General features: G+C 39.6%; 1 protein-coding gene across 2 annotated transcripts in view; it reads left to right on the forward strand.

The window, feature by feature from the left end:
• The window catches only part of SLC25A24 (solute carrier family 25 member 24), a 57851-nt gene extending 36711 nt beyond the window's left edge, over window positions 1–21140 (forward strand). For both annotated transcript variants that reach the window (XM_082670741.1, XM_082670742.1), the window contains exons 7-10: window positions 1124–1231; window positions 2707–2874; window positions 17603–17753; window positions 19013–21140. In XM_082670741.1, coding sequence (XP_082526867.1) covers window positions 1124–1231; window positions 2707–2874; window positions 17603–17753; window positions 19013–19197 — 612 coding nt within the window. In that variant the 3' untranslated portion in view covers window positions 19198–21140. The remainder of the gene's footprint in view (window positions 1–1123; window positions 1232–2706; window positions 2875–17602; window positions 17754–19012) is intronic.
• Window positions 21141–26290: the final 5150 nt, after the last annotated feature.

Below are 26290 nucleotides of genomic sequence, written 5' to 3' on the forward strand. Positions count from 1 at the left end.
GAAACTGGGGTTATCACAGATGAGGAAACTGCATGTGGACATGTTCGTAAACTTGCTCAGGGCCACATAGACCTAGGGTTCAAGCCCAGGTCTGCCTGACTGTGGAGCCCATGATGTTAACATCCTGCCCTATCGGTATTTCGGCTGCATTTGTGCCAGATTTCCCCCTTTGGCCAGATCAGCCATGTCGGTTGCTTCAGTACTGGTGGGCCAGGCGGGCTCTGGGGTCGAGATGTTAGTATGGTTAAATGTATTACCTACAAAAACTGTTTTTCTAAGTTGTTTTGTTAATATTTGTCACTTATTTATTAGTTTTACTTATACTGGTGAAAATAAACTCATCTTAAAAAAAGGAAAACTATGGGGAAAATATCTAAAAACTGTGAACACTTTATTAACCTGTGCATCTGAAGAAGAATGTTGTGATGAATCTGTTTTAGCAAAGGAGCTACCGGGTCCCCTCTGTGATCATCTGTGTTTTGTGGAATTCTAACTTGAAAATCACTGTCCAGTAAACTGAATGTATTAGCATTCAAACCTTGCTTTTCTGTTAGATATTGTTAATGCAGTGCTTAACAATTAATAATTAATGTGCATTTTGAGAAACATCATATTGTCAATTGATTTCTAGGAGCTGATTTGTATTTTTGTATTGTCTTAGCTTGGCCTGCCATAACAAAGTACCATACGCTGGATTGTTTAAACAACAGAAGTTTATTTCTCACAGTTCTAGAGCTGGGGAGTCTGTCATCACGGTGCTGACCAATTCAGTTTCCAGTGAGGGCTCTCTCCCTGGCTTGCAGATGGCCACCCTCTCACTGTGTGCTCACATGGCCTTTCCTTGGTGCATACATGTTGGGGGGAGAGAGAGAGAGGGGTGAGGGGTAGGGAAGGAAGGAGGGAGAGAGTGAGCATGTGTGTGAAAGAAGGAGAGAAAGAGAGAGAGGCCCCACCTCATGATCAAACCATAATTACCTCCCAAAGGCCCCAGCTCCAAATACTATCGCATTGGAGGTTACAGTTTCAACATATGAATTTGTGGGGGGGACGGGAAAGGGGGGGGGAAGAACACAATTCATTCTGTAGCAGGTATTAATGTGCATTTAAAACTTTATTTACACAGTACAAGAAGTTGCTTACTGAGGAAGGACAAAAAGTAGGAACCTTTGAGAGATTCGTTTCTGGTTCCATGGCTGGAGCAACTGCACAGACACTTATTTATCCTATGGAGGTAAGTACCATTGTGAAGTCTGATTGCATTAACGGTGTTTGTATTATTATCTATTACTGTGTAACAAGTTATCCCAAGATTAACAGTTTAAAACAACAAGTATATATAATCTCACGGTTTCTGTGGATCAGGAACCTGGGTGTAGCTTAGCTGGGTTCCTCTGGCTCAGGGTTTCTCACAGCCTATAGCAGGGTGTCAGCCAGGGCTGCAGTCACTACAAGATTCAACTGGGGATGGATCTGTTTTCAAGCTTATTCACGTGTTTGTTGCCAGGTTTCCCTGGCTGTTGGTTGAAGATATCAGTTTCTTATTGCAGGGTCCTCTCCATAGGATGCTTGAGTATCCTCACAACATGGTAACTGGTTTTTCCAAATCAGTTATCAAAGAGAGCACCCAAGATAGAAGCTGCAGTCTTTGGTCACATCTGCTCTATTCTGTTGGTCACAAAGACCGCCCCTGGTAGAGTGTGGAAAGGGACTACACCTGGTGTGAATACCAGGAGGCAGGGATAGTTGGGGGCCATCTTGGAGGCTGGCTCCCATAGTGTTGATAAGAATTATAGCACCCATTCCTCTCCAAAGAGTTTCTGTACCATAAAGTTTGTAATGGAACCTTAGAATTTGGTGGTAATCCTAACTGGACATCCTTTTATTAGAGCATAGGTTAGCAAACCATGGACCTGTGGACTGTTTTGTACAACCCTTGAGCTAAGGATGGTTTTTATATTTTTACCTTTTTAAGGTGGTTTAAAAACAACAACAACAAAAAAGCAATACCAAAGAATATGCAACAGAGACCTGGTATTTCAGTCCTGCAAAGACAAAAATATTTACTTTATAGAAAAAGTTTGCCAACTCCTGCTTTAGAGCAAGAATAATATTGTAGATGTGGATATCTTTATTGATATGACAAAGCGTTTTTCAGTAACTGATAAGACTTAAGAAATACTGTTAGTTTTCACCTTTGTGGTATGCATATTAATATAGCTTTCCTTGCAGGCATCTTAATATGATTGTTCATATTACTCCACACACCCCTCAAAAAATATCCTAACTCAATACATAGGCTTCCTCTTATATCCTCCATCTCAGTTAATAGCATCACCTTCCCTCTTCTCTGCTGGCCCCATCCCAAGTTCCAAGCTAGAAACACTGGGATCATCCTTTACAGTACCATTTTCCCCACCCTCCATATCTAATACATCACAATTTTGTTAAGATGTCAATAGATTATCTTCTATTTCCTCTGCTACTGCCCTAATTCAGATCATCTTTACAGCAAAAGGGATCTTCTTGGCTCTGGTCTTAGACCCTTAAGAGAGATAATCTGTGAGAGAGAACACATCAACAAACTGGACAGTCATTTGAGTGACAATATATGCTAGATATTTGTTCTTTGTAAAGTTACGTCTTTTGAATTCTGTGATGATAGCATTGATGTGAATAATAATATTCATTATATTCTTTCATAACCAGGTTCTGAAAACCAGGCTGGCTGTAGGCAAAACTGGACAATACTCTGGGATGTTTGATTGTGCCAAGAAGATTTTGAAACATGAAGGCATGGGAGCTTTTTACAAAGGTTACGTTCCCAATTTATTAGGCATCATACCTTATGCAGGTATAGATCTTGCTGTGTATGAGGTGAGTTTGTAGCAATCTTTTGAATCTGAAAATGTAGTTAAATAGTTCTCATTGTTAGAATTTGACTTTATATAGAGAGGTACATATGTACCAGGAAACAGTTTGTGACCAAAAGTAGATTCAAGAATGTGTTCTTTTATCTTTCTTTTCAAGTTCCTTGAATATGAGACCCCATATGCCTGTGGTCACTTTTGTATTAGATTTCCCTGTTAATTATTTTTATTAATGAAGAGAATACTCTCACATTCAGATATAGTTGTTCACTTCTCTAGCACCATATACACAAATTAAATCAAAATAGATTAAAGACCTAAATGTGTGACTGGATACTATAAAACTCCTAGAGGAGAACATAGGCAGAATATTCTTTGACATAAATCACAGCAATATTTTTTTGGACCCGTTTCCGAGAGTAATGGAAATAAAAACAAAAATAAAAAAGTGGGACCTAATTAAACTTAAAATCTTTTGCACAACAAAGGAAACCATAAACAAAACAAAAAAACAACCTATGGACTGGGATAAAATATTTGCAAACGATGCTACCAACAAGGGATTAATTTCTAAAATACACAAATAGCTTAATATCAAAAGAACAACCCAATCAAAAAATGGGTAGAAGTCCTAAATAGACATTTCTCCAAAGAAGACATACAGATGGCCAACAGGCACATGAAAAGATGCTCGATATCGCTAACTACTAGAGAAATGCACATCAAAATTATAATGAGGTATCACCTCACACCAGTCAGAATGGCCATCATTAAAAAGTCTACAAATAATAAATGCTGTGGAGAAAAGGAATAATAATGGTGTGGAGAAAAGGGAACCCTTCTGCACTGTTGGTGGGAATGTAAATTGGCACAGCCACTATGGAGAACAGTAGTGAGGTTCCTTGCCAAATTAAAATAGAACTGCCATATGATCGAGAAATCCCACTCCTGGGCATATATCCGGAGCAAACTCTAATTTGAAAAGATACATGCACCCCAGTGTTCATAGCAGCACTGTTTGCAATACCTAAGACATGGAAGTTAACCTAAGTGTCCATCAACAGATGAATAGATAAAGAAGATGTATTTATACACAATGGAATATTACTCAGCCATAAAAAAGAATGAAATAATGCTATTTACAGCAACATGGATAGAACTAGAGATTATCATATTATGTGAAAGACAGAAAGACAAATATCGTATGATATCACTTATATGTGGAACCTAAAAAAATGATATAAATGAACTTATTTACAGAACAGAAATAGACTCACAGACATAGAAAACAAACTTATAGTTGCCAGAGGGGATAGTGGGAGTGGGAGGGATAAATTAGGAGTTTGGGGTTAACATATACATACCACTATGTATAAAATAGTTAACAACAAGGACCTACTGTATAGCACAGGGAACTATATTCAATGTCTTGTAATAACCTATAATGGAAAAGAATCTGAAAACAAGAATGTATAACTGAATCACTTTGCTGTATATCTGAAGCTAATAAAACATTGTAAATTCACTGTACTTCAATTAAAAAAAAGGTTATTACAGATACAGTTGTTCAGCTTAGCAGATGATATTAGGGTTTTTTGTGAGGAGAGAAAAATAAGCAAAAATGGCACATTTTCTTTGGTTTGTTAAAATTTAACATTGATAAAACCAAGAGACTAATGTGGGTAGTACAGATTCATTCCTTGTACTTGTCAACTTGAAGAAACCTAGGAGGCAATAATCAAACACAATGCATTTATTTGGGATCAAAGAATTGCAATTCGGAACACACAGATTTGCGTATCAATCTGAACAGTGTCTGTTAGGGAATAAAACTCAGGGGTTTTCTGGGGGGTTTTTTGTTTGTTTTTTTTTTTGTTTTTTGCGGTACGTGGGCCTCTCACCGTTGTGGCCTCTCCCGTTGCGGAGCACAGGCTCCGGACGCGCAGGCTCAGTGACCATGGCTCACAGGCCCAGCGCTCTGCGGCATGTGGGATCCTCCTGGACCAGGGCACGAACCCGTGTCCCCTGCATCGGCAGGCGGACTCTCACCCACTGCGCCACCGGGGAAGCCCAAGTCAGGGGTTTTTAATGGTAAAGAAGGGAGGTTTGCATTACAAAGAATTTTAGTTGGAGCTGAAGGCAGAACCTAGTTGACTAAACATGATTGATTGCTAAGGCTATCATTAGAGGGAGGTAAGAGTTCATTACTGTGACAAGTTGCAGGTGTTCTTGCAGAGTTCTTGGACTATCTGTGGTGTGGCCCAGTTCATACGTTTATGGTTCCACCTGGTGAGACAGGCATAAGGTCCACCTCTTGAGTGGCCTTCCAGCTTCATTTTAAAACCCCTTGACATAAGTGACTCCATCTTATGTCACATATCCCCCTTTTGATCAAGATCATTCTCTAAAAGCACTGCCAATCAACTTACAGATTTGCTTTGTCTCACATTGCTGGGATGGACCTGTCCCAGAAAGTCATGTCCCATGTTGGGGGGGGGAATTTTTAATTTCCAGTGGTTATTTCAAGGAGTCAGTGTCATAGGGTTAGACCATTGGGCAACAGGGAGGCACAGGAAATGACTCCTAGGAGATTTGGTGGCTTGTAAGGCAGTTGTCCTTGTGGCCTGATTAGCCAAGTTATTTCTTTTGGTTTCATCTGAATTTAATTTTGGATGCCCAGGTACCCTAATGATGGCTAGGACAGATGGAAATTGGATCGATTCCAACAATTTATTGACCCAATTTTCATTCTTAATCTGGCTTCCCCCTGAGGTTAAGAATCCCCTTGGTTTCTAAAGCATGCCAAAGTCATCAGCTACCCTAAAGGCAAAGCGACAATCTGTATAGGTATTCACAGTTCTACCTTCTGCTAGGGTGCAATCTCTAGTTAAACCATGGAGTTCTGCCTGCTGGGCTGAAGTAGCGGTCAGCAGTGGAGCTGCCTCAGTTACTTCAAAGGAGCAGATGATTGCATACCCAGTACAATATTTTCCTTTGCCGTTTTTCAAACAAGAACTATCAGTAAGCCATGAAATCTCAATGTTAGCAATAGGGGTTTCTTGTAAGTCAGCTCTAAGGGTTAATAACTGATCAGTCAGGGTCAGACAGTCATGAGGAGTTTTGTCACTAAGTAAAGGGAGAAGGGTTGCAGGGTTGAAGTTGTTGTAGCGGGAAAGGATTGTGTGAGAAGTCAGTAATGAAATTTCATGCGGGGTAAGACAGCTTGCAGGAAGGTGTTGAGTGTGATGAGAATTGTGCAAGCCTCCTACCGCATGGGGGAACATAGATGGTGAGTGGAGAGCCCGTAACTATTTCCTCAGTTGATGCTGTAAGGGCTGTTGCTGCTGAAAATAGCTCTCATGCTGGAGGAAGGCCTCTGGCTACAGGTCTGATTGTTGAGTGTAATATCCAAGGGGTTGGTGTTGACCTCTGTGCCTTTGAGTAAGCGCTCCTAAGCCATTTCTCTTCTTTTGAACATGAAGTGGAAAAGGGGAAGCTAATAATTAGTGTGTCCTAAAGCAGGGGACTGCAGAGTCCACTTTTCAGGTTCTGGAGCCCTAAAGACGTTTTCTTCCCACTCTAAAGGATCTGGTCTTTAAGCTTTGAGAGGCTGGGCAACTAAAAAATTAAGTATCCAGTTTCTGTAGTATCCAGTCAGCCCGAAATATCTTTAAAGTTGTCTTTTGGTCTGTGGCTATGGGAAATTTAAGACAATTTGAATCCTATTAGGGTCTTAAAGGAGTCCTTAATCCGAGATCAAGGGTCCTAGGTATTTGACCTGTGTTTGAATAAGTTGTAATTTCTCTTTAGAGACCTTTATGACCTTTAGTTGCTAACAGCCTGGGGAGATGGATGCTATCTTGCTCACTTGCCCCGTTGGAAGACAAGCAAAGAAGGTCATCAACCTATTGAAAAGGATGGACACTTACAGAAAAATGACACCTGCTAAATCTGCTTTTAGGATCTGTAAAAAGTAGGAAGGGCTTTTAGTCTAGACTTGTGGCATGACAGTTCAGATGTATTGTCCTTCCCACATGAAAGCAAATAAAATTTGACTTTCACAATCCACAGAGATGCTGAAAAAGGTGCTACAGAGGTCAGTTATAGTGAAAAATTTATTCTCTGTAGGTATTGCCATTAAAAGGGTATGAGGGTTAAGGGCAACTGGATGATGATTGATAACAATGTTATTTTTTTTATTTTTTTTTTATCTTTTACATCTTTATTGGAGTATAATTGTTTTACAATGGTGTGTTAGTTTCTACTTTATAACAAAGTGAATCAGTTATACATATACATATGTTCCCATATCTCTTCCCTCTTGCGTCTCCCTCCCTCCCACCCTCCCTATCCCACCCCTCCAGGCAGTCACAAAGCACCGAGCTGATCTCCCTGTGCTATGTGGCTGCTTCCCACTAGCTATCTACCTTACGTTTGGTAGTGTATATATGTCCATGCCTCTCTCTCACTTTGTCACAGCTTAAAATTCCCCCTTCCCATATCCTCAAGTCCATTCTCTAGTAGGTCTGTGTCTTTATTCCTGTCTTACCCATAGGTTCTTCATGACTTTTTTTTTCTTAAATTCCATATATATGTGTTAGCATATGGTATTTGTCTTTCTCTTTCTGATTTACTTCACTCTGTATGACAGACTCTAGGTCTATCCACCTCATTACAAATAGCTCAATTTCGTTTCTTTTTATGGGTGAATAATATTCCATTGTATATATGTGCCACATCTTCTTTATCCATTCATCCCATGATGGACGCTTAGGTTGTTGCCATCTCCGGGCTATTGTAAATAGAGCTGCAATGAACATTTTGGTACATGACTCTTTTTGAATTATGGTTTTCTCAGGGTATATGCCCAGTAGTGGGATTGCTGGGTCATATGGTAGTTCTATTTGTAGTTTTTTAAGGAACCTCCATACTGTTCTCCACAGTGGCTGTATCAATTTACATTCCCACCAACAGTGCAAGAGGGTTCCCTTTTCTCCACACCCTCTCCAGCATTTATTGTTTCTAGATTTTTTGATGATGCCCATTCTGACTGGTGTGAGATGATATCTCATTGTAGTTTTGATTTGCATTTCTCTAATGATTAATGATGTTGAGCATTCTTTCATGTGTTTGTTGGCAGTCTGTATATCTTCTTTGGAGAAATGTCTATTTAGGTCTTCTGCCCATTTTTGAATTGGGTTGTTTGTTTTTATGTTATTGAGCTGCATGAGCTGCTTATAAATTTTGGAGATTAATCCTTTGTCAGTCACTTCATTTGCAAATATTTTCTCCCACTCTGAGGGCTGTCTTGTGGTCTTGTTTATGGTTTCCTTTGCTGTGCAAAAGCTTTGAAGTTTCATTAGGTCCCATTTGTTTATTTTTGGTTTTATTTCCATTTGTCTAGGAGGTGGGTCAAAAAGGATCTTGCTGTGATTTATGTCATAGAGTGTTCTGCCTATGTTTTCCTCTAAGAGTTTGATAATTTCTGGCCTTACATTTAGGTCTTTAATCCATTTTGAGTTTATTTTTGTGTATGGTGTAAGGGAGTGATCTAATCTCATACTTTTACATGTACCTGTCCAGTTTTCCCAACACCACTTATTGAAGAGGCTGTCCTTTCTCCACTGTACATTCCTGCCTCCTTTATCAAAGATAAGGTGACCATATGTGCGTGGGTTTATCTCTGGGCTTTCTATCCTGTTCCATTGATAGAGCTTTCTGTTTTTGTGCCAGTACCATACTGTCTTGATTACTGTAGCTTTGTAGTATAGTCTGAAGTCAGGGAGCCTGATTCCTCCAGTTCCTTCTTTCGTTTTCAAGATTGCTTTGGCTATTCGGGGTCTTTTGTGTTTCCATACAAATTGCGAAATTTTTTGTTCTAGTTCTGTGAAAAATGCCAGTGGCAGTTTGATAGGGATTGCATTGAATCTGTAGATTGCTTTGGGTAGTAGAGTCATTTTCACAATGTTGATTCTTCCAATCCAAGAACATGGTATATCTCTCCATCTATTTGTATCATCTTTAATTTCTTTCATCAGTGTCTTATAATTCTCTGCATACAGGTCTTTTGTCTCCTTAGGTAGGTTATTCCTAGATATTTTATTCTTTTTTTGCAATGGTAAATGGGAGTGTTTTCTTGATTTCACTTTCAGATTTTTCATCATTAGTATATAGGAATGCCAGAGATTTCTGTACATTAATTCTGTATCCTGCTGTTTTACCAAATTCATTGATTAGCTCTAGTAGTTTTCTGGTAGCATCTTTAGGGTTCTCTATATATAGTATCATGTCATCTGCAAATGGTGACAGCTTTACTTCTTCTTTTCCGATTTGGATTCCTTTTATTTCCTTTTCTTCTCTGGTTGCTGTGGCTAAAACTTCCAAAACTATGTTGAATAAGAGTGGTGAGAGTGGGCAACCTTGTCTTGTTCCTGATCTTAGTGGAAATGGTTTCAGTTTTTCACCATTGAGGACGATGTTGGCTGTGGGTTTGTCATATATGGCCTTTATTATGTTGAGGAAAGTTCCCTCTATGCCTACTTTCTGGACAGTTTTTATCATAAATGGGTGTTGAATTTTGTCAAAAGCTTTCTCTGCATCTATTGAGATGATCATATGGTTTTTCTCCTTCAGTTTGTTAATATGGTGTATCATGTTGATAGATTTGCGTATATTGAAGAATCCTTGCATTCCTGGGATAAACCCCACTTGATCATGGTGTATAATCCTTTTAATGTGCTGTTGGATTCTGTTTGCTAGTATTTTGTTGTGGATTTTTGCATCTATGTTCATCAGTGATATTGGCCTGTAGTTTTCTTTCTTTGTGACATCCCTGTCTGGTTTTGGTATCAGGGTGATGGTGGCCTCGTAGAATGAGTTTGGGAGTGTTCCTCCCTCTGCTATATTTTGGAAGAGTTTGAGAAGGATAGGTGTTAGCTCTTCTCTAAATGTTTGATAGAATTTGCCTGTGAAGCCATCTGGTCCTGGGCTTTTGTTTGTTGGAAGATTTTTAATCACAGTTTCAATTTCAGTGCTTGTGATTGGTCAGTTCATATTTTCTATTTCTTCCTGATTCAGTCTTGGCAGGTTGTGCATTTCTAAGAATCTGTCCATTTCTTCCAGGTTGTCCATTTTATTGGCATAGAGTTGCTTGTAGTAATCTCTCATGATCTTTTGTATTTCTGCAGTGTCAGTTGTTACTTCTCCTTTATCATTTCCAATTCTATTGATTTGAGTCTTCTCACTTTTTTTCTTGATGAGTCTGGCTAATGGTTTATCAATTTTGTTTATCTTCTCAAAGAACCAGCTTTTAGTTTTATTGATCTTTGCTCTCATTTCCTTCATTTCTTTTTCATTTATTTCTGATCTGATTTTTATGATTTCTTTCCTCCTGCTAACTTGGGGGTTTTTTTGTTCTTCTTTCTCTAATTGCTTTAGGTGCAAGGTTAGGTTGTTTATTCGAGATGTTTCCTGTTTCTTAAGGTAGGATTGTATTGCTATAAACTTCCCTCTTAGAACTGCTTTTGCTGCATCCCATAGGTTTTGGGTCGTTGTGTCTCCATTGTCATTTGTTTCTAGGTATTTTTTGATTCCCTCTTTGATTTCTTCAGTGATCACTTCATTATTAAGTAGTGTATTGTTTTGCCTCCATGTGTTTGTATTTTTTACAGACCTTTTCCTGTAATTGATATCTAGTCTCATAGCCTTGTGGTCAGAAAAGATACTTGATACAATTTCAATTTTCTTAAATTTACCAAGGCTTGATTTGTGACCCAAGATATGATCTATCCTGGAGAATGTTCCATGAGCACTTGAGAAAAATGTGTATTCTGTTGTTTTTGGATGGAGTGTCCTATAAATATCAATTAAGTCCATCTTGTTTAATGTATCATTTAAAGCTTGTGTTTCCTTATTTATTTTCATTTTGGATGATCTGTCCATGGGTGAAAGTGGGGTGTTTAAAGCCCCTACTATGAACGTGTTACTGTCGATTTCCCCTTTTATGGCTGTTAGTATTTGCCTTATGTATTGAGGTGCTCCTATGTTGGGTGCATAAGTATTTACAATTGTTATATCTTCTTCTTGGATCGATCCCTTGATCATTATATAGTGTCCTTCTTTGTTTCTTCTAATAGTCTTTATTTTAAAGTCTATTTTGCCTGATATGAGAATTGCTACTCCTGCTTTCTTTTGGTTTCCATTTGCATGGAGTATCTTTTTTCATCCCCTTACTTTCAGTCTGTATGTGTCCCTAGGTCTGAAGTGGGTCTCTTGTAGACAGCATATATATGGGTCTTGTTTTTGTATCCATTCAGCCAATCTGTGTCTTTAGGTGGGAGCATTTAGTCCATTTGCATTTAAGGTAATTTTTGATATGTATGTTGCTATTCCCATTTTCTTAATTGTTTTGGGTTTGTTATTGTAGGTCTTTTCCTTCTCTTGTGTTTCTTGCCTAGAGAAGATCCTTTAGCAGTTGTTGTAAAGCTGTTTTGGTGGTGCTGAACTCTCTCAGCTTTTGCTTGTCTGTAAAGGTTTTAATTTCTCCATCAAGTCTGAATGAGATCCTTGCTGGGTAGAGTGATCTTGGTAGCAGGTTTTTCTCCTTCATCACTTTAAATATGTCCTGCCAGTCCCTTCTGGCTTGCAGAATTTCTGCTGAAAGATCAGCTGTTAACCTTATGGGGATTCCCTTGTGTGTTATTTGTTGTTTTTCCCTTGCTGCTTTTAATATGCTTTCTTTGTATTTAATTTTTGACAGTTTGATTAATATGTGTCTTGGTGCGTTTCTCCTTGGATTTATCCTGTATGGGACTCTCTGTGCTTCCTGGACTTGATTAAGTATTTCCTTTCCCATATTAGGGAATTTTTCAACTATAATCTCTTCAAATGTGTTCTCAGTCCCTTTCTTTTTCTCTTCTTCTTCTGGAACCCCTATAATTCGAATGTTGGTGTGTTTAATGTTGTCCCAGAGGTCTCTGAGACTGTCCTCAGTTCTTTTCATTCTTTTTTCTTTATTCTGCTCTGCAGTAGTTATTTCCACTATTTCATCTTCCAGGTCACTTATCCATTCTTCTGCCTCAGTTATTCTGCTATTGATCCCATCTAGAGTATTTTTAATTTCATTTATTGTGTTGTTCATCATTGTTTGTTTCATCTTTAGTTCTTCTAGGTCCTTGTTAAATGTTTCTTCCATTTTGTCTATTCTATTTCCAAGCTTTTGGATTATTTTTACTATCATTATTCTGAATTATTTTTCAGGTAGACTGCCTATTTCCTCTTCATTTGTTAGGTCTGGTGCATTTTTATCTTGCTCCTTTATCTGCTGTGTTATTTTCTGTCTTCTCCTTTTGCTTAACTTACTGTGTTTGGGGTCTCCTTTTTGCAGGCTGCAGGTTCGTAGTATCCATTGTTTTTGGTGTCTGTCCCCAGTGGCTAAGGTTGGTTCAGTAGGTTGTGTAGGCTTCCTTGTGGAGGGGACTAGTGCCTATGTTCTGGTGGATGAGTCTGGAGCTTGTCTTTCTGGTGGGCAGGTCCATGTCTGGTGGTGTGTTTTGGGGTGTATGTGGACTTCTTATGATTTTAGGCAGCCTCTCTGCTAATGGGTGGGGTTGTGTTCCTGTCTTGCTAGTTGTTTGTCATAGGATGTCCAGCACTGTAGCTTGCTGGTCGTTGTGTGAAGCTGGGTGCTGGTGTTGAGATGGAGATCTCTGGGAGATTTTCGCCATTTGATATTACATGGAGCTGGGAGGTCTCTTGTGGACCAGTGTCCTGAAGTTGGCTCTCCCACCTCAGAGGCACAGCACTGACTCCTGGCTGCAGCGCGAAGAGCCTTTCTTCCACGCAGCTCAGAATAAAAGGGATAAAAAGTAGAAAGAAAGAATTAGTAGAAGTAGAAAGAAAGAAAGAAAGATAGAAAAGAAATAAATAAAGGAGGGAGGGAGGAAGGAAGGAAGGAGGGAAGGAAGGAAAAAAGAAAGAAAGAAGATAAAGTAAAATAAAATAAGATAAAATATAATAAAGTTATTAAAGTAAAAAAATAATTATTAAGACAAAAAAAAAAAAAGGGACGGATAGAACCGTAGGACAAATGGTGGAAGCAAAGCTATACAGACAAAATCTCACACAGAAGCATACACATACACACTCACTAAAAGAGGTAAAGGGGGAAAAATCATAAATCTTGCTCTAAAAGTCCACCTCCTTCATTTGGGTTGATTCATTGTCTAAAGGAGGGAAGTAAGGAAAGAAAGAAGGAAGATAAAGTAAAATAAAATTATTAAATTAAAAAGTAATTATTAAGAAAAAAATTGAAAAAAGAAAAAAAACACGGACGGATAGAACCGTAGGACAAATGGTGGAAGCAAAGCTATACAGACAAAATCTCACACAGAAGCATAAACATACACATTCACAAAAAGAGGAAAAGGGGAAAAAATCATAAATCTTGCTCTCAAAGTCCACCTCCTTAATTTGGGATGATTCGTTGTCTATTCATGTATTCCACAGATGCAGGGTACATCAAGTTGATTGTGGAGCTTTAATCCGCTGCTTCGAGAGATTTCCCTTTCTCTTCTTTGTTCGCACAGCTCCCGGGACTCAGCTTTGGATTTGGCCCCGCCTCTGCGTGTAGGTCGCCGGAGGGCGTCTGTTCTTGTCTCAGACAGGACGGGGTTAAAGGAGCCGCTGATTGGGGGCTCTGGCTCCCTCAGGCCGGGGGGGAGGGAGAGGCACTGTGTGCGGGGCGGGCCTGCGGCGGCAGAGGCCAACGTGATGTTGCACCAGCCGGAGGCGTGCCGTGCATTCTCCCGGGGAAGTTGTCCCTGGATCCCGGGACCCTGGCAGTGGCGGGCTGCACAGGCTCCCCGGAAGAGGGGTGTGGATAGTGACCTGTGCTCACACAAGGCTTCTTGGTGGCGGCAGCAGCAGCCTTAGCGTCTCATGCCCGTCTCGGGTCCGCGCTGTTAGCCGTGGCTCGCGCCTGTCTCTGGAACTCTTTTAAGCAGCGCTCTTAATCCCCTCTCCTCGTGCACCAGGAAACAGGGAAGAAAAAGTCTCTTGCCTGTTCGGCAGGTCCAGACTTTTCCCCGGACTCCCTCCCGGGCAGCCGTGGTGCACTAACCCCCTGCAGGCTGTGTTCACGCCGCGAACCCCAGTCCTCTCCCGGCGCTCCGACCGAAGCCCGAGCCTCAACTCCCAGCCCCACCCGCCCCAGCGGGTGAGCAGACAAGCCTCTCCGGCTGGTGAGTGCCGGTCGGCACCGATCCTCTGTGCGGGAATCTCTCTGCTTTGCCCTCCACACCCCTGTTGCTGTGCTCTCCTCCGCGGCCCTGAAGCTTCCCCTTCTGCCACCCGCAGTCTCCACCCGCGAAGGGGCTTCCTAGTGTGTGGAAACCTTTCCTCCTTCACAGCTCCCTCTCACTGGTGCAGGTCCCATCCCTATCCTTTTGTCTCTGTTTATTCTTTTTTATTTTGCCCTACCCAGGTACGTGGGGGGTTTCTCACCTTTCAGGAGGTCTGCGGTCTTCTGCCAGCGTTCAGTAGGTGTTCTGTAGGAGTTGTTCCACGTGTAGATGTATTTCTGGTGTATCTGTGGGGAGGAAGGTGATCTCCGCGTCTTACTCTTCTGCCATCTTCCCGGAAGCCATGCGACAATGTTATTAATAGCCCTCAAATCTTGGACAAATCTCCATCCTCTTTTGTGGAGGTTCTTAATGAGGAGAATGGGTGTATTACAGAGACTAGTGTAGGGGACTATGAGGTGTTGTGTTTTGTATTCCTCTATGATTGGTTTAATTCCTGCTAAGGTCTCAAGATTTAAAGAATATTGTTTAATGTTAGGAAGAGGCTGACTGCGGTCAATTTGAATTTTAATTGAGGGAGCCAAATGAAGCTGCCCAACGTGGGTTGTGGATTTTGCCGAGTCTTTCAGGGACGTTCTTGAGTTTTAAGTCTATGTTACCTTCCAAGCTTGTCTTAAGGGCAAAAACTGCTGATAGGGTTGAGGAGCTTGGAATGCCATCAGTTGTTGAGGGGTTGAATTAATTTCAAGGATACTTTCACCTCTTGGGACAAAGGGATACAAGTATTGATCTCTCTTCAAGTCTCTGCTTTCAGTTCCTTTGGGTGTATACCTATCAGTATACAGAATTGCTGGGTCATATGGTAATTCTGTGTTGAGCTTTTTGAGGAACAAACTGTTTTCTATAGAAGCTGCACCATTTTTCATTCCCGCTAACAGTGCGTTTTCATTCATCCTTGTTAATATTTGTTAGTTTCTGGGTTTTGTTTTTTGATAGTGCCCATCCTAACAGGTGTGAGACAATATCTTATTGTGCTTTTGACTTGCATTTCTCTGATAAGTGATGTTGAGCATCTTTTCATATGCTTGTTGTCCATTTATTTATCTTCTTTGGAGAAATGTCTATTCAAGTCCTTTGCCCATTTTTTAATTAGGTTATTTTTTATTGTTGTTTAATTGTAGGAGTTATTTATATATTTTGGATATTAAATCCTTATCAGATATATGGTTTACAAATATATTCTCCCATTCCGTAGGTCACCTTTTCACTCTATTGGTTGTTTTCTTTGCTTCACAGAAGTTTTTAAGGTGATGAAATCCATTTGTCTATTTTTGCTTTTTTGCCTGTGCTTTTGGGATCATATCCAAGAAATTGTTGCCAAAGCCAAGGTCCTAAAACTTTTATCCTGTGTTTTCTCCTAGGAATTTTATAGTATTAGGTCTTATGTTTCAGCCCTGGATTTATTTTGAGTTAGTTTTTTGTATATATTGTAAGATAAGGATCCAACTTCATTCTTTTGCCTGTGGGTATCCAGTTTTCCCAGCACCATTTTTGTTTATTAATTTTTGGCCCCACTGCACAGCATGTGGGATCTTAGTTCCCCGACCAGGGATCGAACCCGTGCCCCCTGCAGTGGAAGCACAGAGTCTTAACCACTGGACTGCCAGGGAAGTCCCCCCAGCACCATTTGTTGAAGAGATTATCCTTTGCCCAATGTGGGGTCTTGTCACCTCTGTTGAAGATCATGCGCCCATGTATTCAAGAATTTATTTCTGAGCTCTCTATTTTGTTCCATTATTCGATGTATCTGTCTTTATGCTAGCACCACATTATCTTGATTGCTGTTGCTTTGTAATATACATTGAAATCAGGAAGTGTGAGGTCTCCAACTTTGTTCTTTTTCAAGGTTATTTTGGTTAGGTAGGGTCCCTTAAGATTCTATTTGAATTTTTTTTCTATTTCTTCAAACAATGTCATTGAAATTTGAATAGGGATTACATTGAATTTGCGGTTTGCTTTGGGTAGTGTATTAGTATGTTTGGGCTACCATAACAAAATACCAGAGACTGGGAGGGTTAAACAAAAGAAGTTTACTTTTTCACAGTTCTGGAGGCTAGAAGTCCAAGATCAGGGTTCTGGCTGATTTGGTTTGAGGTGAGGCTCTCTTACTGGCTTGCAGACAGCTCCCTTCTTGCTATGTTCCCAGAGGGAGAGGGAGAGAGAGTTGAGTGAATGAATTCTCTGTTATTTCTTCCTATAAAGACACTAATCCTATTGGATCAGGACCCCACTGTTATGACCTTGATGTTGCCAGAGAACCTTCATAAGGTGATAGAATTTTGAGAATATCTATAAATTGAGGGGTACAAAGCCAATAAAGAGGGGGAGACAAAAATAAATAAAATGAATAAGTAAGAAAAATATAGTGAGATCTGAGAGGCAAGGAATGATAATGGATCCTAGGATGTAGAAGAAAATGATTATGGGACACACAGAGAGGACTTACAGGATCATGTATATTTTATAGGATTTTAAATTAATTGTTTTAAAAGTGCATTTTCCTACCTCCCCCCCCCCATTCTGGTGTTAATAGTGTAAATAGTTGCTTAGTTTCTAGTGAATCACTTTTCTTTTCTCATGTTTGTAGTTCAGACATGGTTGTCTTTAGCCTTATTGACTTTTTCTTGTCATATTACAGTACTAAATGGACCTTAAATAAGACACTTAAATATAATCTTTGTTTTCAAATTTATAGAGATTTTCTTGTTATATAATTGTAAGGTCCAAGTATGCAGTTACATTTTATCTTAAAATATTTAAACTAGTATATAATTTCCCCCACATATTAGCATATATTTTAATACTTCAGATATTTTTTATTTAAAAAGTAGATTATACATTTCTCTCAATTAATTGCCTTCTAATGGAAACACAAAGACCTAGGATAATAGGGAAGAAGCATAGCCTGAGGATCCATATACTTGATTCAGCACCCTTGTTTAGAAAACCCCACTGAGACTAATTTTCCTCATTTCTAAACTCAGAAGAATAGCTCCACCTCAGAGCTTTTGTAGAAGGACTGAATGAAATAACATATGTGTAAAGTACAAAATTAGATGCAGTTTGTAGCATTATATTATTTTCATTGATAAGCACCGTAGGAAATGTTTAGATCCTAGTCTGGTGTGCTGTTGATCTTCACATTTAGTTAGAAGGAGATGAGCACCCAGTCACACCTCTCATGTTTTGAATCCCCTGTGGCTTCCCCACCTCTCTACAGAGCGGCTGCTTCCTACAGTGGCTGTGCCGCCCAATCTTGCAGAAATGTGTCCTGTCTCATAAGGATGAGAGTAGCTGTGAGAACATTCATATTGAGTGAAAGCAGTTGTAAAGTTAGTTGTTTATTATTTTTCTTCTTTTCTGTTTCTCTGGCAGCTCTTGAAGTCCCATTGGCTAGATAATTTTGCCAAAGACTCTGTAAACCCTGGAGTCGTGGTGCTGCTGGGATGTGGTGCCTTATCCAGCACCTGTGGTCAGCTGGCCAGCTACCCCTTGGCTTTGGTGAGAACACGCATGCAGGCTCAAGGTGAGTTTTGGATACAAGGATGACACTGATAAAGTAGTGCATCAGTAACGTGCTTTTGGAACTTCAGGTTCCACTGAGACAGCAGAGTGTGGTTTTAAGAGAGTATTTCTCAACGTTTTTGCATTATTGCCTCCTTAAGGAAGCTTTTTAGAAATTCTTTTCCAAATCAGTTCCTCTTCATGAAATTTTAATACCACGGCTACTCTGTGCATATATTGTATGTATATCTGTGGTTTATGCACAGAGTAAGATTTTCATGCTCCCGTTGAGAGTGCATGTTTTAAGAGTACAGTTGGCCCTTCATATTCGTGGGCTCTGCATTCATGGATTCAACCAACTGTCGATCGAAAATATTCAGCAAAAAGACTCCCAAACTCCAGAAAGTTCCAAAAAGTAAAACTTGCATTTGCCATGCAGTCCACTCTTTACATTTGTATTTACAGATCATCTACATTGGAAGTACTGGTTAATTAATGATTGACTGCTTGGTTGGGGGAGGGAGGTTGGTACTCGGAAGAGAGATTGGGGATAGAGGCGTCTCAATGCTCAGGGAGTACTGTTTAAAGAAATGGTAGTGGGTGAGATTGGCCAGGGATAAAGCAGAAAGTGAAAGAAAGGCACAGAATGAATACTACTTTAGCATAGCAATAAAAACCAGCAAATCATAAGAAAAGAGAATACTGAATCAGACGGCAGGAGAGCCAGGAGGGCGCTGTGTAATCAAAGTCGAGGAGACAGTGTCACAGTGGGGAGGAATCACAGTTCAGAAGTTGTAGGTTCCATAATAACAAACAACTCCAGCCACCATTTACTGAGAATTTGACAGATGCCAACTGCTTTACATATGTTGCTACTGATTCTTTCAGTGCTGTGCAGTTTTCATTCCATTTACAGAAGAGAAAGACCATCAGCTTTCAGCTCTCCCACTTGGCTAGCTAAGTGTGTTGGGACAAGTTTCTCTATCTTTCTAAACCTCCGATTTCTTACTTATTAAATGGGTATAATAACACTTGCCTTAGAGGATTGGTATATAAAGTAACTAACTCAATATCTAACACAGAGTAATCACTCATATTTGTTATAATCAAGGCATTCACTGTTAGGTGCCATACAGGGAGAATTATTTCTTGGGCCCCTTGGAATAAATTTTATCCTTTTATTCTGTTCGTTCTAGAAAATCATTCTGAATCATAATTGCATAGTCATAATAAAACATGCATGAATATTAAATTAGCCTGGTTTATTTTTTAATTTTCTAGCCATGGTAGAAGGAACCGCACAGCTGAACATGGTTGGGCTCTTTCGACGAATAATTTCTAAGGAAGGAATACCAGGACTTTACAGAGGCATCACCCCAAACTTTATGAAGGTGCTTCCTGCTGTAGGCATCAGTTATGTGGTTTATGAAAATATGAGACAAACTTTAGGAGTAACTCAGAAGTGATATGCTGAATTTTTTGCTTTAGCATAGTTATTGAAACTTTCAACCATCTCCAGAGTGACCTTTTCTCCTAGAGCTGCAACAAGTCCATGGCAAAAAGAAGCTGTATTTTTTTTTCACAAAAGGGAAGAGCAAATCATTGGTAACTTCAAACATTTGGACTCAATTTTATACATTCAGAAATGCTAAAAATCATTGTCTTGATAAGCTCATACAGTCTTGAAAAGGCAATAAAATTATATTTTTTCTTATTAGTCCTTTCTACAAATCTCTGCCTGGAATCCTAAATCTGAAAAAATGTACTTGCTGAACTAAATTTGCTTTGTGTGAATTATAAATCTTTGATCTTTATTTTGGTTGGTTCAAGTTTATGCCAGTTCCTTTATACTTAAATATCTTTTTCTTAAAAACAAAATGATTGCAAAACCTAGAAACTTAAATTATTTATGTATTTTGAATGTCTTTATAAACTTCTTAAAATTTCCTTGTAGGACCATTCATGGAGAATCATTGCATGAAAACATAATCTTACAGCAGCCAAATAGGTATAAGGTCTATAATCTTTTTTTAAGCTGAATAAGAATGAACATAAGCGGCAGAACTTCAAGGCATGTGAATACCCTGGTCCACTTATAAGATTTTTGTGTAAGGAAGAGTGATAAAATAATATTTATTTCAGTGAGCACTTCTCCATTTGTCTTGTACTGTTATTTGGTTCCCAGGATGACACACTGATTGTCAGTAGATTACTGTTAAATTATCAACACAAGGCAACTTATTTGAAAAATTCTGTTTATTGTCATTGCTTTGAAAAGCACCAGGAAACAAAACCCTTTTACTTGTATCAGTTTCTGAAGAGCATCTCTCTTCTCTTTGTCCTTTGTTTCCTACTTGAGTCAGACTTCCATTTTAATCAGGAAGGCTTCTGGGGACCATTCTTGGTTATCTGAAATTTCTTAATTACGTGAAGTAGGTTGATCATGGGTGAATGGCGTTCTCACTTCCCCCTCACTTTTAATTTATTTGACCCTGCAATTCTCAATTTGGGCAGCACAAAGCTAGGAGAATAGTATATATTAATTTTATATATTTGGTACTATGAATGAAAGGCCCAATTTACAAACATGTACATTCATATTTTCTCTTTCCCCCAGCTTAGAAACACATTATGATATAGAAAATTTGATTTATAATATTGATAGCATGTTTTTATTTTACTGAAGCCATTTTTTGTAATCAACTATCTTTTCTGATTTGTGTGATTAGGACTTAGAAAAATATTTATTAGTTGAAGTTATTCTTATCATTTTTCAATTTAGTTCTTTTTTTTTAATATCTTTATTGGAGTATACTGGCTTTACAATGGTGTGTTAGTTTCTGTTTTATAACAAAGTTAATCAGCTATACATATATCCCCATATTCAATTGAGTTCTTAAACTCAAGTTTTATTTCTAGTAATTTGTTATAAATTGCCAACATTTCAATGGAAATGTAGTGACATAATAGACATTTACTTTATTTGAAACTACCTCTCATATTTTCCGAACCAGAGAGAAATGTTGGACTTGTGTTTGTGAAACATATCCTAACATATAGTTTTCATTATGTTAGTTATACCTGATAAATGTCTCAGTGTTTTTATAATACATATGATAAGAATGGGACTCTATCTTCAGGGTGTTTGTACTTTTGAATAATACATAAATGACAATATTAAGGAACATGATTAGCTCTTTTTTCACTTGTAAAATTATGGAATGAGTAAAATTTCAGCTACTGAAAAATATTCATTGTTCATTATGAATTTAAATTGTTTGCTCTTTAACATTTGTAAGGAATGAATGTGATTTATCTGTGTATCTTGTATCTTTTGAAAAGAGCCTGGAGTTGAAGATAGTTTATTTCTGGCATTACTGCATATTTACTTTCTGTTTATATTAAAATGTTTTTGAAATGTCTTGTTTCCTCATTTAAAAAAAATAGTGTAACTAAGGCAAAAAGAATGGCTGTGTCTTGCAGTTTATATCTTCGGCAGCAGTTTGAATAGTCTGTATAGAATTACTGAATAAGACTCACTGTAGTCTTTCCAAATATTTTGGCCTTTTCTGAACAGCCATAACAGTTATTACCTCTGTCATATATTTTGGTATAAGATGATGTTTTTCGTGATGTCCAGATTCCACATTTACCATTTAGGGTGATACCCCCGGGGCTCATAGTGCCAAAGAGAGTCCAAAGTCACGGGGCTCCTTGGCACATCTTGGTGGAGTACCAGTGTGTCTTGAAGTTGTGGGAAACAAAAGCTAAGTAAGTTTACTGGTAAGTAATTAAAACAATTTTATAATGCAGATTTTACACCTATAAAGATTATAAAATTTGATTAAAAAAAATAAAACATAAGACTGCAAAGAAATTCTGCTTTCCAACTTGAATGCTACCCGGCCTCCAGGAAAAACGTATTTGCCCTCCTTGGCTCTCAGGGACCCTTTATTAGAAAAATGTCGCCAATTTGTTTCTTACACGTTTGTCTTGTATCCCCATCCAGAGCGTAAGCTTCACGTGAACAGGCATTGCATTTTATACTATTTTGGTTTTTGAGCTTTACATCAGGTCACATGTATAAAAGTATAGCATAGGTTCCCTATGCCCAAATAAGAATTTTCCCAGCTCTTTTGTTCTCATGGAATTTCTTTGTTTTGAGAAGAGCACCAAACGAGTAATGATATGTGTGAAGAGGAGCAACCAATAACCCTCCTTTTCCTCCTTTGCCATATTCCCTGCTTGGGAGAAACACAGAGCAGACTGAGCTCATCAAATCGCTCTCCGGGAGAGCATGCCCTGCAAAATTCCATCTGCCCTTCTGCTTCCATGTAGGACAGAGCTGTGCTAAGGTCCAAGCTGCCTGGGCCTGGACCTGGACCTGCTGCAGCCCTCTGACCACAGTGCAATTGAAGACACCTGTTCACAGCCTTCTGGTTTTTTTGTTTTTTGCTTGTTTTGTTTGTTTGCAAATTGGGCTCCACAAGCCTATACTCAGATGCTCGGCCATAGCCACTGCAGCGTTGTTTGTTGTGAAAGCAGAAGTGCCCCAAGCCTGGGCCACTTGGCATTTATTCTGTAAACATTCACTTGCTCATTGGTTCTTTCAGTGAGAATTTATTAAACACCTACTGTGTGTCAGATACTTTTAGGGGCTGAGGACACAGCCTTGAACAGGACTCCATACTTTTCCTAATGGAGATTATCTAGTGGAGACAGACAACAAACGAAGTAAGTAAAATATGTAATAGGTCAGATGGTGATTAAGTGTAGAAGGCAATGCTGGGGCCGAGGTGGCAATTTTAGGCAGAGAAGACCTTGCTGAGAAGGTGCTGTTTGAATAAAGGGCTGAAGAGGGCACGGGAATAGGCCACACTGGTGTCTGGGAAGGGCATTCCAGGCAGAGGGAATGCAGGTAAAGGCCGTGGGTGGAGGGAACATCGGGGAGGTCAGTGTGCCTGGAGTGGGGTGAGCAAAACGGAAGGTAGTAGGCGATGAAGCCACAGAGGGCTGGAGGGAGGCCTGTCTGCTGAGCACTTCCGGTACTGCAATAGCCACAGTTCCTTGGTAATGTTTCCTAACCAAGATTCAGATGTCTCTCCTCTGGGGGTGCAAGTCTCATTATTGGAAACATCACTGGAAAACCTTGCAGTTTCTGTAACTGTTGTGTCCATCACACACACAATGGTTTTCCCTGAAACTGCTGTCCCAACATGATGGCATGTGTATAGGCTACTCTTTGCCTTTCCTTCTCTGGGAAGGATTTTAATTTTTAAAAAGACAAATTAACTTAGAGACCTTAAAATCTTTCTAGACATTTTCCTAAGAATTAGAGAACTTGAATCTTAGCAAACCAACAAAGCTGTCATTGTGCTCACTTCCTTCTCTGACCACCTTGTAACTGCCCAGGATTTATTTGTTTATAATTTATACAAATTGTACAATATTGAAAACAATCCTTTTATTTATTTTTTGTTAGTTGATATTGTCTTGCTTTGAATTTACTTCCACCAAGTCAAGATAATAGTAACTGAAGAAGTGATTTGTATTTTGTTACTTTTAAAAGAGGGCTAGGGATTTTAAAGCATTATGAATTACTCTTTCAAACCGAACCTTATCGCAGATCCTTGGTATTTGCTAATCAGGTGTGTTTTCCAAGAGTTTACACTCATCTTTTTACACACCATTCTACAATACAGTCACAACCATGGGTTCAGGATGAATTAGCTTAAATTCCAGAACCTGTAATCAATGTCAGCCACAGATATGCATCACTCAACCCCCAGGGGAGGTCTCCACATGAATCTTAGTGTGCCAACTGGGATGTGCAAAACATGTGACATTTCTGAATTTTCTTTAAATTAGCTTAAATCCAGCTGGAAGCTCCTATACCACTCAGTGTTGTGCAAGTGACCTGGGATCTTGGCCCCTATGGACACTGGTCATGGTCTACCATGACCAGTTGCTGCTAAGGGGCCCTTTTTTGCAGCCTGTGTGGTCCCTTGGACCCCACGGCTGTGCTGTGCTTGGCATGGGGGTAGTTGGTAAGACATGGGGCATCTGTACCTGGGGTCTGGCCTTTCCATTCTGCAAGGGTTAGGAGTTGAATGTGAATCTCTCCATACCTTGGGATCCACCAACTTATGTCTCCTTTCCAGGCCCTGGGTTTGTCCCTTTTCCTTTTTGCTCTTAGAGGCACCCATCTGCTCATCCCCTGGGACTCCTGGCATCCTCTCTGCAGGTAACTTAGATGCTTGCAAAAGACAGAAGAGCCTCTGATTGAAAGTGACTTCTGTTTTCCACTTTTAAAAATCACTGAGGGAAGGAGATATTAAAGCCCTGCCTCCTTGTCTGAAATGAGATGAAAGGGAACATGTAAGGGGAATAAATACAAATTAGTCTTTCACTCAGTTATCTTGCTGTTGGCTCTCAAAACACCTCCTGCCCCTTGTACTCTGTGTCTCAGGAATGAGCATTATTGTGCCGCAGAGTGGTGGGCTCTGCTCACGTGAAACAACACATCATTCAGCCTACTGAATCTCTAAATCCCCAGAACGTTACTGATATGTGGCAATGTAGCCTCACAGCCAGACGGTTCAGTAAATAGTGTCCTGAGTGAAAAGTCAACAGTATAATTGAGAGCTGACACTTTTCAAGGAGATGGAAGGAGATGGGAAAGAGAGGAGATGGAAAGAAGAGGGTAAAATTAATTGTAATGTGGAAAAGGATGATAAGATTCTTCGGAGTTAGAACTGTTTCTAAATCTGTTTTGTTTTTGGATGATTTAGGGCATATGTGTGTAAGCCCTCAGAAGACATGGGTGATAAGGTGCAAGTGTAGACTTACAGGTAATAAGGACTCGGGTGCTTGAGGCTTTTGCAGTAAAAGAATCTTCAGGCAGACTGAAGGTGAGGAGAAATTTTTAAGTCCATCCGTTTGTGATTTGTTCCTCCTCTGATTTTGTTCCCTTCCCTCTTTACTCTTTATAAAGATGTCCCTTCTGGAGAAAAATGAGAAAATCTTTCATAAGGTAATAAAACTATATCAAGGAGAGGAAAAAGTCAGTAAACAACTGAAGAATTTTGCTGTAGTTTGAAAATTTTGCTATTTCATATGTTTGTTTTCTTTAACTAGTAAAAATGTATGGCTATTGTTTTAGGGAATTCTGACCAGATTATGAGAGATGCTCCTCTCTTTGTCAGGCCTTAATAATTCACTTATTTTTCTTACAAGGCAATGAGCACAAAGATTGAGAACATCAAGAGCCATACATTGGCCAAGATGATGTTATTCAGCGAAGTTCTTTCTATTTTTCTATGGTACTATTAACTTATAAGCAGATGGTGACTCCTGGTGAGGTATTTCCCTCCCCTTTTCAGAATTCCCAGCAGTGGAGTTCCCCTTGGTCAGGAGGGGTAGGAAGAAGGACCTGGAGAAGAAGGTTCAGTACAGTGCTGTGGACATACCCTCAAGGTGAGAAGTGAACCGACAGCCTTATTTATCACCATGATAATTGCTCATGATGTTATTCAACTATAGATTTGCCCACTTGGGGCACCATGGGCCATAAATATGGTTCTCTAGTCACTAATATAGACTTTCCAAGTATCAAGCATGCCTAATTTCTGAGAGAGAGAGGGGGAATTGACTGATGAGTTTGGCAGCCCACTTCATGCCTTCCCTTGTTGAGCTTGTATAAATTCTCTCTTTAAAAGCAAACAGCACAGCCTTTGGGAACACTCGTACAATCAAGCTCTTCCTTTCCCAGGTGGTTGGATAGTCATATAGCAAATGGCTAGGAGCCTCAGCCCAAAGGAACAGTATTTTCCAAGGATTTCTTGCCATAATTTACCCTTTGTCTTACTGACTGGGAACAGAGGAGTTACAAAACTCTTTAAGTAGATCCTTGTATTTGTTCCATCATGCAATCAATGCAAAGTGAAATGGGAAGGCTGATTTTTACCTGTGGTGGTGATAGCACAGGACCAGTAAAATAGTGACACCTGGCCCACAGAGCAAGGCTTCGAGGGTGCTGGTCATGGGAGCTTTACCCACAGCAGCCCAAAGACCACCATTCCCAAAGTATAAACTGTTAGTTCCTAGTTATTGATTTAATTTTTTAATTTTAACACTATGGCCTATCTTTTTTTTTTTTTTTTTTTTTTTCCGGTACGCGGGCCTCTCACTGTTGTGGCTCCTCCCGTTGCGGCAGGCTCCGGACGCGCAGGCTCAGCGGCCATGGCTCACGGGCCCAGCCGCTCCGCGGCATGTGGGATCTTCCTGGACAAGGGCATGAACCCGTGTCCCCTGCATCGGCAGGTGGACTCTCAACCACTGCGCCACCAGGGAAGCCCACTATGGCCTATCTTGCATTAGCTTTTCACTTAGGACCAGATACGATTGTTCAGTTTCAGATGATTCAAATTAAGATGATCTACAAAGTGAGGTAAGGCCAAGTTTACTTCAGCCTTTTAGGTCCAAAGTTTATACTCTTGACTCTCATAAAGTGTAATCCAAATGGTATATGCTCCTTCTGAGGGAAATCATTTTTTGCCA

The sequence above is a fragment of the Grampus griseus genome (genome assembly GCF_964374135.1).
Source record: "Grampus griseus genome assembly, chromosome: 1".
Classification (NCBI taxonomy): Eukaryota; Metazoa; Chordata; class Mammalia; order Artiodactyla; family Delphinidae; genus Grampus; species Grampus griseus.